The sequence below is a fragment of the Malaclemys terrapin genome, chromosome 1 (assembly GCF_027887155.1).
Source record: "Malaclemys terrapin pileata isolate rMalTer1 chromosome 1, rMalTer1.hap1, whole genome shotgun sequence".
NCBI lineage: Eukaryota > Metazoa > Chordata > Testudines > Emydidae > Malaclemys > Malaclemys terrapin.
Window position 1 is genome coordinate 69,507,961 of NC_071505.1, and position 14,412 is coordinate 69,522,372.

At 38.3% G+C, this 14,412-nt stretch overlaps 1 protein-coding gene across 3 annotated transcripts in view; it reads right to left on the minus strand.

Annotated features, from left to right (window-relative positions):
• The window catches only part of NAP1L1 (nucleosome assembly protein 1 like 1), a 56,962-nt gene that overhangs the window by 3,671 nt on the left and 38,879 nt on the right, over positions 1 to 14,412 (minus strand). For 2 of the 3 annotated variants that reach the window (XM_054026901.1, XM_054026903.1), the window contains exons 5-14: positions 14,133 to 14,274; positions 13,652 to 13,732; positions 13,248 to 13,376; positions 12,618 to 12,689; positions 11,734 to 11,873; positions 9,937 to 10,082; positions 9,825 to 9,844; positions 8,270 to 8,392; positions 5,064 to 5,096; positions 2,028 to 2,078 (exon numbers count right to left, since the gene is read on the minus strand). In XM_054026901.1, coding sequence (XP_053882876.1) covers positions 2,028 to 2,078; positions 5,064 to 5,096; positions 8,270 to 8,392; positions 9,825 to 9,844; positions 9,937 to 10,082; positions 11,734 to 11,873; positions 12,618 to 12,689; positions 13,248 to 13,376; positions 13,652 to 13,732; positions 14,133 to 14,274 — 937 coding nt within the window. The remainder of the gene's footprint in view (positions 1 to 2,027; positions 2,079 to 5,063; positions 5,097 to 8,269; positions 8,393 to 9,824; positions 9,845 to 9,936; positions 10,083 to 11,733; positions 11,874 to 12,617; positions 12,690 to 13,247; positions 13,377 to 13,651; positions 13,733 to 14,132; positions 14,275 to 14,412) is intronic. The other variant, XM_054026894.1, reaches the window with a different exon arrangement.

Here is a 14,412-nt window from a genome sequence, read left to right on the forward strand (position 1 = left end):
CTCCTCTGTGTCCAGTACTAGGCTAAGCAACAAAACTGCTGCATCCCTCAGTTGCCTCAAACAGAATTTGAAATCTTGCAACCTAGCAACAGCCAATATCTGACCAACATACAAGGCCAATTAGCATATCCCACAGCATGTGCATGAGCCCTACTTGTCTCAGTTGGCAAATAATCAATTTGTTGCTATTTCTGTCAGGGTAGATTAAAGCAGTTCAGCAGGAAGGGCATTGTGCGCATTACTTTGCTCTCCATAACAACTTTTTTTGTCATGGGCAGTGAAGGATACAGTGGAATGCAGGTGGTTGGATGCAACAGGGCAAATGCTAAACAGTTTTGTTTGACCTTATTTGATATACCATTATTGGTTTGATCTAAGCCCTGCCAACACTGCTGAGAAGAAGTTTGATGTATCCATATGGCCTACTGATCTTTCAATATGTTATGTAGAGCCCTCCTTCACCTATGCCCACTGAAGCTAGCACTCTAAATTCTTCTACAATGTGGGCTGGCACTATCCTTTAACAACTCAACTTGCAAAACTGGCTGATACTCTCTGCACATTGTTTAGAGATTTCTAGCAGACAGGGAGGGAAAAGCAGAGAATTATCTATAGGTTTCTGCTTCTGTGTATCTGCAATGAGAGCATCCCTAGTAGCTGCCCATTTCACAGAGTATCCCATCCCCATCACATAGCTTTTGCAGATCAGAGTAGATATTACTATATTGTGGATGACTAATACAACTGGCCCAAAAATGATAATGGATATTTCCCATTATAATCTTGCATTTTTTATAACATACATTCTCCCCAAAGTGATACAGTTGCCTTTATCTGATGAGTATTTTCTTTTTCTGCAATATTTCTTCTGCAACTAGCCTGAGCAGGCATCATGTAACTGATATAACCAACTACCCACTATCACCTGAGTAACAGTGATGCTTCCAATGTCATGTATATTTGAGTTTGGTTTGGTTCCCACTCAAAATTACTAATGACCTGGCTTGGCTTCTTGATCACTGCTTGCGGCCCTAGAAGTAGCTGGATAAATGCTACCTACTATGACAACTAGGTTTCAAAAATCCCAGTGGCTCATCAAGAATAAAGGGGCTGATGTAGAGCAAGGAGGATGAATTTTCAGATGTCTGGTACTTCCCAAACTAAGCTATGATAATTTACATAAATTTGGGAGTATGCAAAACAGAGGATTAACAATCCCTGCTGCACATCCATATTGCCCTCTTGTCATCCTGAAGTCTCTGCTCTCTAGGTAGTAAACATCTGTATTGTTCCCCTTTTTGGGGAAGAGGACATACAGGGGAAGACTGGAATGAGATGGGCTCTTAGCCAAGCAATATATTCCCTGCCAAAGGGAGTGTTTACATCCAGTTGCATGTTAGCAGGAAAGCTACACCTAGTTTTCTTTAGAGCACTGTTGTAGGTTCTGCTCAGTACAGGAGGATGATCTCCAGGGAAGACAGCCCAAATCCTCTCCTTACTCTTAAGTCTTAAAATACAGCTTCAGCCCCACTCAAGAAATTTCACCCAAGTGAAAGGATATGTTCTCATTGATAGTGCAACCAAATGCAGGCTACACTTTAAGTCACAGATAATAGCAAAAAATAAATAAATATATACATGACAAACTCGCCCAACTAAATCAAAGATTTTAACAGCTCTCATTTAAGATAAGTTGTATTTTCTTTATCTTATGAATAGGAAAGCTTTTACTTGCTAAAAAAGGTTGCTTATGTATATTTTTAAATACTCATTTTGTAATACTTCTAATTTCTTTAAAAAAGATCCATGGCCAAATATTTTAAAAAGTGTTATTAAAACAAAGTTAGAGTGACAATGTTGCTCAGCAAATCTTGGAAGGTAAAAAGTGGAGTATTAAAACCATCTAAGAGAGCAGTTTAGTCAAAGCATGTTTGTTACAGGAATTATGAATTGTATATTGCAGATTAATTTAAAGCAACAACTTAATGGTGTAATTTTAATTAAATACATTCCTTGGTGCTACTCACCTTCGGGTCATAATCTGGATCATTTTCTTCGTCTGCTTCTTCCTCCCCTTCCTGAAAGATAGAAAGCATCAATTAGAAATTGCTCTTGTTCAGATTAAATACATACAGTGCAGTAACAGGTTAAATGTTCTTCTGATGTTTATAAGTTACACTGGTCTACAATTTTTGAGAAGTCGTCTGCTTCAGAGATAAAATGTGCTATTTATTATGTATTTTGATGTGCTGAATTCAAATATGACAATTAAAACAACTGATTGGCTACTGTTTCTAAGATATTTAAGTTTTTACATTTTATGTCTATGTATATTGTGTAGATAGAGTTTTAATCCTAAATTGTAAACCTAGGTCTTTTCATGCGTTTATGGTTGCTTTACATGATGATACTTCACCTGTCCTGTTTATGTAACACTTTATAAATAAAATTTATTATGAAACAAAAGGCAAAAAACTATTATGTACATAGTTTAGTCCTATTCAGTGTATACTCTGCGCTTCTTGGCTTGTCTCTTGTATTCATTAAATGGAGCACCTCTTGTCACGGTCCAGAAATAGTCTGCAAGCATTGATGGGCTCCATTTGCCCTGATAGCGTTTCTCCATTGTTGCAATGTCCTGGTGAAATCGCTCGCCGTGCTCGTCGCTCGCTGCTCCGCAGTTCGGTGGAAAAAAAATCTAGATGAGAGTGCAAAAAATGTATCTTTAGAGACATGTTGCAACCAAGGCTTTTGTATGCCTTGAGGAGGTTTTCCACCAACAACCTGTAGTTGTCTGCCTTGTTGTTTCCGAGAAAATTTATTGCCACTAACTAGAAGGCTTTCCATGCAGTCTTTTCCTTGTCACGCAGTGCATGGTCAAATGCATCATCTCGAAGAAGTTCACGAATCTGAGGACCAAAGACACCTTCCTTGATCTTAGCTTCCACCGAAATTTTCCACGGAGGTACTTGAAAGCTGCTTGTGTTTTGTCAATGGCCTTGACAAAGTTCTTCATCAGACCCAACTTAATGTGTAATGGTGGTAACAAAATCTTCCTTGATTCAACAAGGAAGTGCTGAACACTTTTCCTCCCAGGCTCCAATGACTGTCGGAGTGGCCAATCTTTCTTGATGTAGTGGGAATCTCTTGCACGACTATCCCATTCGCAGAGAAAACAGCAGTACTTTGTGTATCCAGTCTGCAGACCAAGCAAGAGAGCAACAACCTTCAAATCGCCACAAAGCTGCCACTGATGTTGGTCATCGTTTATGCACCTCAAAAGTTGTTTCATGTTGTCATAGGTTTCCTTCATATGGACTGCATGACCAACTGGAATTGATGGCAAAGCATTGCCATTGTGCAGTAAAACAGCTTTAAGACTCGTCTTCGATGAATCAATGAACAGTCTCCACTCATCTGGATAGTGAACGATGTTGAGGGCTGCCATCACACCATCGATGTTGCAGGCTACAAGATCACCTTCCATGAAGAAGAATGGGACAAGATCCTTTTGACGGTCACGGAACATGGAAACCCTAACATCACCTGCCAGGAGATTCCACTGCTGTAGTCTAGAGCCCAACAGCTCTGCCTTACTCTTGGGTAGTTCCAAATCCCTGACAAGGTCATTCAGTTCACCTTGTGTTATGAAGTGTGGTTCAGAGGAGGAGGATGGGAGAAAATGTGGGTCCCGTGACACTGATGGTTCAGGATCAGAAGTTTCAACCTCTTCCTCGTCTGACTCAAGTGAGAATGATTCTGGCGCATCAGGAACCGGCAGTCCTTCTCCGTGGGGTACTGGGCATATAGCTGATGGAATGTTTGGATAATGCACAGTCCACTTTTTCTTCTTCGACACACCTTTCCCAATTGGAGGCACCATGCAGAAGTAACAATTGCTGGTATGAACTGTTGTCTCTCTCCAAATCATTGGCACTGCAAGAGGCATAGATTTCCTTTTCCTGTTTAACCACTGGCAAAGATTTGTTGCACAAGTGTTGCAGCATGTGTGGGGCCCACCTCTTGTCCTGATTTCCAATTTTGCAGCCAAAATAAAGGTGATAGGCTTTCTTAACCATAGTGGTTATACTGCGCTTTTGTGATCCAAAAGTCACTTCACCACAAACATAGCAGAAGTTATCTGCACTTTTCACACAAGTACGAGGCATCTCTGCTCACTTTGGCTAAACAGAAATGTGTCCCTTTGCAAAATCAAACACTGACAAATAAGAGCACAACACCATGATTTCTAGAGCTGATATAGGGCATTTGTTCAGCAGAGTGATGTAAGCTTCGTTATGATTGCATCATCCATGACTTCTAGGAATAATATGATGCAATTCATATAATGTATGATGCAATACCAGCTTCAGATTGCATCATTCATTGTTTTGCCTAAAAAGCAAGTACTGTCCAAACCCAGTCATAGATTTATTCATAGATCCAGTCAAAGATGTATTTTAGTCATTTCTAGTTTAAATTGAGATCCCTTCCCTTTATAACTCACTTATCCTCCGCCATTCCCAAGTCAAGGGTCGTATATACTGACCCAGTAGCAGATCTTGAAAACTAGAGCCAATCAACAATTTTAAGCATCATTTTCGTTCTCAGTGACCCAGAATTAGTAAAGTTTGACTACTTTTATTTCAGAAGCGTTTTGGCTGTAGAGCAGTGTTATCAGTGCAGAAATGAAAAGAACTTGAATGAGATATCTTGGTGTTTACCCATACTCCGCTTTTAGAGTAAATTTCTACACTACATTTAGAATAAAGCTCTGCTCTTAAATATACTTGCGCCACTAGTACAAATCTGAGGGCAGACTAATATCTGGCATATTTGCTTTTATCACCACCTGAGACTTACACTTCTAAAACATCTGAACCAATAATGTTTTATATAGATTGGAGAAATACTGAAGAATGTTTGTCATTCACAATTAACTAAACAAGAAACATAAGTAACTTGCCAACTGCTCAGCTACCATTCCATCAAAGATGAAAAACTTCCTCCAACATGAAGTATTCATGTGTCATTTTACTCATCTAACCCATCTTGTAACTCACCTCATCATCTGCCTCCTCACCTTCTTCATCATACTAAGAGAGAGAAAAGTTCATTGTACAATGTTGTAAACACTATCATTCTAGATGTTAAGCAGTTTTGTGTAAGTTATGTGGAAGCCAAAGAATTTCCATGGTAAAATTAAGTACATTTTTTTTTTCCAAAGGGGGCATTTACGTTAATCCAGCTTTGCCAAAAAACTTTTCTAGATCTGCGTTACAGTAATCAATAGCATTAAATACTGAAGCCATTTTATTGAGCAGATAATTTAAAATAAGTTTTAACAAAGAAAGCTATTTCCTACTTTAAGGATGACACTTAACTATGAGTAAGTTTTAACATTCATTTTGCACACATATGTATATATTTTATTAAAGGCAGAGTTAAAAGCCACACCTATTACAAATGTCTGACACTTCCCCTAACAAGACCACATTTTCAGTTGCTTATACACTTTGCAAAACTAACTGTCTGGATTGAAATTTTCCAAGCAGAGTGTCAGCCTCAGGATAATTTTTTTTTAAAAGAATACAGCTAGATGGAGATACAGTTTTGTCCATGTTAATAAATTATAGTGACCTTTTCTCTGAATAGCTCTCAAAGTTCTGGAGCAAGCATTTGAAATTTGGCAGGGGATGTGCCTTTGTGTCTCCATGAAAATATACCCAAATTTGACCAAGTTATAAGTCTGAAAAACTGAAGCCTGCACACACTCAGACTTGCTGGAGTTTAACAAATAGAATTTCCAAAGATTGTCTTCACTGAGCATGGCTCAAGCTTCATAGTTTCTAGTGCTGACCAGACTGCACATGTGCCATTCCACAGAGCAAGTTCCAGATCAGGGCTACAGGAGTGAGGCCAAACTTTCCCTGGAAGTGCTGCTCCACACTGGAATTTGGGGGGAGGGGAGAGAGAATAACTGGAATGAGGGCAGGAGACCTCTGACACCCGCCCCCCCGCCAGGCAGTGTTGCTTAAGAAATAGTCTAAATCTGAATGCAGAGAGGAACAAAAGCTGGACCGAAGATAGGAGGAGGAGAGAAAAGTTTGAGACAATCTGGTGCTACAGGGATTGCAAGCCAGGTGATGGGGAACACAGATTGGACAAGGGACTAGGGTTTGTGGAGGAAGAAGTGGAACAGCAAGGAGGCAGGCAGGGATAGGGTTGTGGGGGAAGGGAGAGTCCGCTTACAGGGTGGACTGGGCAAGAGAGATGAAGCAGTGGGTGGATAGAGTAAATAGAAGAATTTGTGCCCAGTAGAGCACAATCCCCTTCTAGAGTCATGAAAGGGGCCCAAGATTGAATGTCACCATTCTTCCAGTGTCACCAAATATCTGTGAACCCCCAATGGCAAAGTGAGTCTCATCTTTATCTAAGTGATCCTCTATACAGAGGATGACTACCTACTGCTGCTGCTCAGTTAACTTCCTTAGCACAAGTGGCAGTGGATCTAACAGTTCCAACACTACTCATGATCCATATCTCAGTAAAATGGAATTTGTTTTTTCAGTTTGCTTTTTTAAAAGCTTAGGAAGCTCTGCACTAAAAACTTGAGAATATTAAAATTGCAAAACCAATAATTCAGGTTAGGAAATGACAGAATTAAGGTTCCTTGGGCAACCTTAATTTGACACCCTTGTATACAACCATATGCTATTTTTTAAATAGGACCTTCGCCTCATTCTATGAATATAATGGATGATGCTCACTTAACGGGCAGCACTTCAAAATTTGGTTCTCTTCATTGTTCAGTGTGGGCCCCTCATTTATACTATTCAAACCCTGCTTTGAAGGCAAAAATAAATCGTTTCCTCAGGGGCTTTTCTACGGTGCTTATCACTATAGTATTCAAGAGCTTCAAATATTAATTTATTTTCATAACTCCTCTGATAGAGTATTATTTATCCCCCCATTTTACAGACTGGGAGCAAGGCACAGAGATTAAGATTATAAATTCACACTAATTTTGGGTATCCAATTTGAGTAATCTTGTACCTATAAAGAGCTGTATAATTATGAGTACTCTGAAAAATCAGGTCCTAAAGAGCTCCTATTGACTTCTGTTTCAGCTGGGAGCGCTCAACTTTTCTTCAGATCAGACCCCACAATATCATGTCGGGCACCCAGAAAGGGAGGTACACAATTAGTGACCACACATGAAGAGTTTGGTTTAAATAATTTGCTGCAGGGACAGAATCCAAAATATCCAGGTCAGTATTCAATTATCTTAACCTTGATACCATCTTTTCTTCCTGCCTCATTCACAACACTTACTTACCTTCCACAATAAACTAGCCAGGAGTCCTACAGATAAATTTACCCAAGCAACTTTAATTGTGGTATTCCCTAGCTTTTGAACCGTAATGATGTTCTTTTTTTAAGAAAGTCTTGTGTTATACACACACACACACCCCCACCCACCCACCGGTGTGCTGGAATATGGCCCATTTTGTTTTTATGTATTCTAATGTAGACAGAACTCACTGTGGAACGGAGAGAGGGTACTCTGTCTGTTAACAGACAGATATCGAGTACCCTCTCTCCGTTCCACAGTGAGTTCTGTCTACATTAGTATACATAAAAACAAAATGGGCCATATTCCAGCGCACCAGGGCCATATGCTGTAGTCGGCATTTTCAGACCCTACATCCAGCTCAGGTGAGCTCACGACATTGTGTGAAGAGTCATGCCCCGATGGCATAAAGTCAGTGTCATATCCCTCCATACCTTTAAGGCCTGGTCTACACCTAAAACTTAGCTACATCTTTCAGCAGTGTGAAAAGTTACACGCCCTTTGTGAAACAGTGCAGTCAACCTTACCTCCACAGTGTAGATGCAATTAGGCTGACAGAAGAATTCTGTTAACCGAGCTACTGCTTCCCAGAAAAATTTACTACATGATTGAGAAACCCCTTCTGTTGCTGTAGCAAGTGCCCACACAACAAGTGCTACAGGAGAGCAGCTACAGTTGTGCTGGTGTAGTACTTGTGGTGTAGACATATCCTGGAGTGGCCACTACTGCCCTCCGAGGCTTTTGTAACACGATGTAGGGGGGCCTACCCTGAACAGAGCTGGAAGTATCTAGACAGTAGATTCATGCACAAAATCCCACAAACACTACTAAAGCTACAGAAATATTACACATTAGGAGTCTTAAATATTAAGAGTATTGTTCGAGTATATTTAAACAGTTTAAAACATAACTTACATCATCATCATCATCTTCAATAGCTTCCCCTGTAAAGTACAATACTGATCGTGGGACTATACGCTCACGTAAAAAGTGGCCGATTTCAAAATCTGCAGCAAGGATTGCTTCAGCATCATCATCCTGCATAAGCCATTAAAAGAAACAGTCAAGTGGTAAATTCATAACTCATTTGTTTTAGGAGTCTGAACACAAACTAATGTCAGATTGAGGTGACCAGACATTCAAAAGAGTTCAGCACAATGGGACTATTTTCAGGGATTCCGACATTTATTGGATCATAACTAAGGGACAACTCGCAAACTAGGGTAAATAGACAATGTATGCATTTGCCCACATTAAAAAAAGCAACCTGTGAAAAGTCTCTGAAATTTTGTGCAAATTAACACAGAAACCTCAATACATTAAGTTCCTTTATTTTCAAGTTCAAATTTTTCACCCAGACTTATATTAAAAAGAAAGTTTCCCTGTTCCCCCAATGTTTAGCTTCTCCAGATCATTTTAGGGTTCTTCACAACCTTCCTAAAATTCTGTTAAGCACTAAAATCCCTTGAATATCTTACAAATACATTAATATCTGGATGCTTTAAAAGACTCACAGCTTACTCCTAAGGTATGTCTCCGCCAATTAATTCAACCATGGTGATAGTAATAGAGTCACCCATAATTCAGTTAATATGATATTTAAGTTAGATTTACACTGGCAACCCAATGAGATGGATACAACACTTGAAGTTTTCACTTCTGTTGTCCACAGATTCAGGTAAACGGAACTCTACTGGTTTACGTCTGAAAGAAACTTTTTTGTTTGTTTGTTTTTTAAGTAATAAAGCGTTTAAATGAAAAAAAATTTGTATAAGATGCCAAAACACCTACGGATTGAGTTTATACTAGTTGTGGAGTTTCTGGCAGCATATTCAGAGTCTCCAGTGATAAAAAGCAGACCCATTATATAAAAAGCATCATCTACACTCATGTTTATGAGAAAAGATTTTAAAGACATTTTGGAACGTAAATAAGGCGTTTTCTGTAAAGCTTCCCACCACTGGTAACCAAGTGGAACAGTAGAGCTGAAAAAGCATTTGTGGGCACCTGAGGCTTCACCAGTTTTAGCAGTGGTGGAAATGGTAAGGGGATAGAGTAGAGACAGCATTTCTGGGGTAACTAGATAAGTAGGTTAATTAAATCTCTCTCCTTTGGAGATAGTTTAAGTCAGTTTGACACTCACCTTAGGTTGGTATTATTGGTTCCTCACTTTCATGAGCCCCAAGTTGATTCAAATTTTAATGTTTACAAGACAACTCCGGTTTATCCTTCACAAGTATGAACAAGCCCCAAATATACTAATTACAACTCTTAGTACTAAGAATGCTCTTATCCAACCTGAATATATCTTCCCATAAAGCAAGCCAGAATATGTGCTAAACAGTATTTACTAGACAAGTGTTCCTTATTACATAAAGAAATAGCTAGAATAGTTTAATATCCTCTCAAATTATAGCTTAAGTAGCATACACTCTTTCCAAATTTGGTGTATTGAATTTCTTCAACTTACCAGGTCTCCACTTTCAGGAACTGTAAACAAAGAGGGAAAAAAATAAATAAGTACCGGTAATTTTAAAGATCATACATATAATTCATTGCAAATGAATCCAGACAATATTTACCTTCAGGGGGACTAAAGAAATTGAAGAAAGAATCATTGGAGACAGTTTTTGTCACTGTTCTAACTGTCCCACGTCCCTTGTGTTTCTGCTTCTTTTTGATGGTTTTCAAAGTAACATTTTTTCCTTTTTTCCAGTCTATTTGGCACCTGCAAGAAATAAGGGAAATAGCTATCAAATTGGGATACGCTTACAACTTCACATTGTTTTTACATACTAAAGTTACCACTAGTCTAAGAATATAGTTAATAATTATTTATTTAAGTACAACAGTCAGTTAAATATTTTAAGGTGATCTTGAAAATTATTATGTATTTGGAGAAAACACCGAGCTAGCCATAACGCTCATGGGTAGTTCATTTTGAGGTGTATCACTCATTCTACTCCCCAAATTCCTTCCAATCCAGAGAGATTTCCCGCCCCCCTTACTTTTCTTGTTGAAAATATTTCTATCAGAAATAAAGAAAATAAACTGAGGTTACAGAAAGGTATCCCACAGAACTTATTTCCTTCATGCATCATTTTTTGGGCCCCTCACATATTACGTTTCACTTTTAAGCCTTGGCAGATGGAAGGACAAGAGCATAGCTCAATTTTACTCTAGCACAAGACTAGCAAGCACTATTAATTTGAACAATGTTGAGCAAGACTATGAAAGACAATCCCTATCCCATGAACCTTGTCAACACTGACCAGGTGCCACTTTCCTTCCATGAATCACTGACACGCTGCATGGACAAAGTACATTTTCAAGAACGATTTGAATAGGGGGCAGTAATTTAATTGGCAAAGACAACCAAATATATTAATGATACCAGGTTAGGGTGGAGGAGAAACTGCAGGAAAATGAGAAGAAAATATAGCTGTGACAGAGGTGTGCCAAGTCTGAGACAGCTAAGAATTGTTACTTGCTAATGTAATGACTGCCTGCAAAGCTGCACACTTGCTTACAGGTGGGCTCATGGCACTTTGTAGATAGTTCCAATGATTACTATGTACGCAACCTGCCAAGGACAACAAGGGACGAACTCCACTCAAGTTCATTAACTTGGTGAAAGAAATTAAGACCCCAAAAAAGTTGGGAAGGAAGGCAGGCAGCTCAGGCAAACAACAAAAATCAAGTCAGTAAATGTTCATTCTTGAAGCATTGATTGCATGGATCTCTATATCTGATGAACATTGCAGGTGATCCTAGACGCAGAAGTTTGAGGAGTCTCAATTTAACAATTATAGAATTGTCCTCCTGAACTGTGTATTTGATCTAGAAAAATCAATTCAAGGAATGATGCTATATAAAATTTAGAAAGAATAATGGTTCAATCCATTAGAGAGAAGACATTCAGAGTGTCAACATGTTAACTCTATTCATGGGTATAGGAGGCAGCTTTTTGCTGTTTACACAATTGAAGAGGTGTTTGAGGCTGTGGTTGTACTAAGAGCTATCTGGAGCTTCATGTACCCCTCATTTATGCCCTTATTGTTCTCCCCTCCCCCCAAAGTCAACAAGGTTCTGACCATAGTTGCCTAGTACATTGTCTGAAATTTTAGAGCTGATTGGATGCAGTGTTCAAAAGTTACCCCATTTCATGCATAGCCAAACACAGAAATCCCAGCGAGTTGAATCTAAGACCATTGCTTGAATGTAAGACTAATACTTACCTGCCTTGAGTGCAGGGGACTGGACTAGATGACCTCTCAAGGTCCCTTCCAGGTCTAGGATTGCAAGCTCAGTCAGCCAAATATTCAAGAAGAGTCATCAAAAGGTGGTTAACTGCTTTAAAATTCCATATTAACACTTACCCTGTACAACCCATAATTTCTGGTCCATCAAAGGAGAAGGGATCAGAATCATCTGGTTCTGATCTCATTCTGTATGACTTTGTCAACACTTCATTTGTGAAGAAGTCATTTGATTCGAAGTGAAATTCTAACGTGAAACTCTAAAAACAATTGCCAAAAGACAAGGTCATTAGCAACTGAGCAACATTTATTCATCTTTAATTTCAAATTACGATTAACTAATATACAAGAATCAGATAATCCAAATCAATGTACACCTCTTTTCCAGTAATAAAGTGGCTTACTTAATGTCAATTCTGCCCAATATATGAGACTCAAAATTCTAAAACAATTTCTATCCCCAAATTACAATAATTTAAAGTTTCCTTAATTTGATACGGGCATCTAGGTTTATTATTTTCATCTTCTGCCTCATACATTTTGAAGTGTCATCACCTGATAAACAGTGATCTGTGAGCTATAACGTAGAGCTAAGCCTCTTGACTACTACAGAAATAATTAGTCATTTAACTTCTTTGCAAACCACATAATTTCTTGCAAGCAACGTAGGTAATCAGTTCAAGGACATAATTATCAGCAACTATAATTTTTGAAATTGTGTCCAAATCTGAAAGTGAAACTCCTAGCTGCAAATACTGACTAAAGCTAGGTTTTGTATCTAATTGATTAAACTGTCATAATACAAGAGATAATGTGGTCATTTTATATATGACTGTATTAACAGCATGCTAGTGCCATTTCTCACTAAGAACAGACTAAAAATTCTTCAGAATCCAAAAGGCACCATCAAATATTTGACAGGCAAAGACCATCACTATGTTCCCAGTGTCAATTTTAATCTTATCATGCAGAAATACATAGTTTGTCTAAGATGTTAAGCTTACCATAGGCTGACCGGCTTCTGAGAACTTCACTTTAATATCTTTTAAGTGTTTCAGGATAGGTTCATCATGTTCCTTTAAATAAAATGATTTTAAATCAATGCATAGCATTTTTCATGCAAACAGCATTTGAGTTAAGCTAGTTACAAAATAAAAAAAATGCACTGGGGTGAAAGAGGCACAGATATATTTAGTATTTGTTTCACAGTAGCTAAGAACCGGTGATGGGCATTTGAAAGTATTTTATACAATTATTTGACCAGCAGAGGGCAATAGTAAAGTAATAAATAGGCACAGTAAATAATTTCAATTATATAAGCATCCTCAATCTTATTCAATCATGAAAGGCAGTTTCTCATAATTTGATATGCAATTAATCACTGAATATGTGAAGACCTGTGTAAGGAATGTAATTGGCAACTAAAGAATAAGATGTGTCATGCTGAACAGGTGTGGGAGCATGGTACATCATTCCATTGACAAAGCACTTTGAAATGGGATACAAGCCATTTTTATTCTACCAGAAGAAATACCAAGACAGCCAAATCAGATCACTATTTCCACAACTTCTAGAAACACACCAGTACAAATTTTATAACTTATGATTACATTTAACTTTAGGTCACCACCTACCTGAACCATATCACTAAGCAAGTCAACATTCTTAAATACTGTCAGCCAAAACTCAGGAATTCCTTTAGGGTCTTCTTTTTCTTCATCTTTTTTCTCCTCTTCAAGCTTGGCCTTCTCTTTCATTTCCTCCTTGATAAAATAAAAATGTTAAACTTTCTAAAATTTAACAAGAGTTTTATCACAAGTACCAGATATTCGGTTAAAGCACATGATTTTATGATAAAGTCAGTGTGCCCATAACTAAAAATCAAGATTCACAGCTACTTTATAGAGTCACAAAAAGCTATTATGAGAATTTCACTGCTGGCATTTTAGATTTTGCTACAGTATTGGGTCTTGCTTAGTGTGTTAAAGCTTGAAATATGCCATCAATTATTCTCTTCAGATATAGTGGAGATACTCACTGAAATTTCTTCTTCAGCATCTGCTTTCCATTCACATTCTTCCTCTGTAGGTTCATAAATTGCATTGATGATTTCACTTCGCTGCAAAATAAAACCCATGAAGTCTTTCAGTTTACTGTTGTATGTTTTTGCAATTAGTAAAGTTACTGTAAGCCAAGCTCTCTCTTTGGGGAATGCATGCCATTTGCTTCTTGACCTCATCTGCCACTCAACAGTAACATTACGTTTTACTCCTATGCCCCTCCAAAATAACCACCCAGGCCCTGAGACCCTTAATCACACTGGTTACTCTCATGGGTGGTCCTATTGGAATCAATTCACTCACGGGACTGAGGGGTTCACATCTGGCCCCACATGGGACTGTAACACCATATAGCTACAGATATGCACCACTGATGTTTATTCCCATTGTAATCCTCTCTTTTGGGATTTTAGTTAACTAGAGCTTAAAAATAAAGTTAAATTAGCAAAGAGTTGTTACCTTATCGAACAAAGGTTGATAGAGAGCAGCATACTTTCTTTCCAGCTCATGAACTTCCTCGTAGAACTTTGCTTCTATCTGTGCACACTTAACTTGAAGGTTCTTGAGCGCATTCACCCGTCTCTTAACTACCTTAGGCAAGCTGAAAGTTTCAGTTATACAGTATTATGATTACTATTAACAGAAGTGTTCCATAAAACACACTGACCCCCTTCTCAATCACTCCCTGCCTACCCCATAGCCACCTTCCATAGTACAGATTAGTTTTGTTTTATGCTAT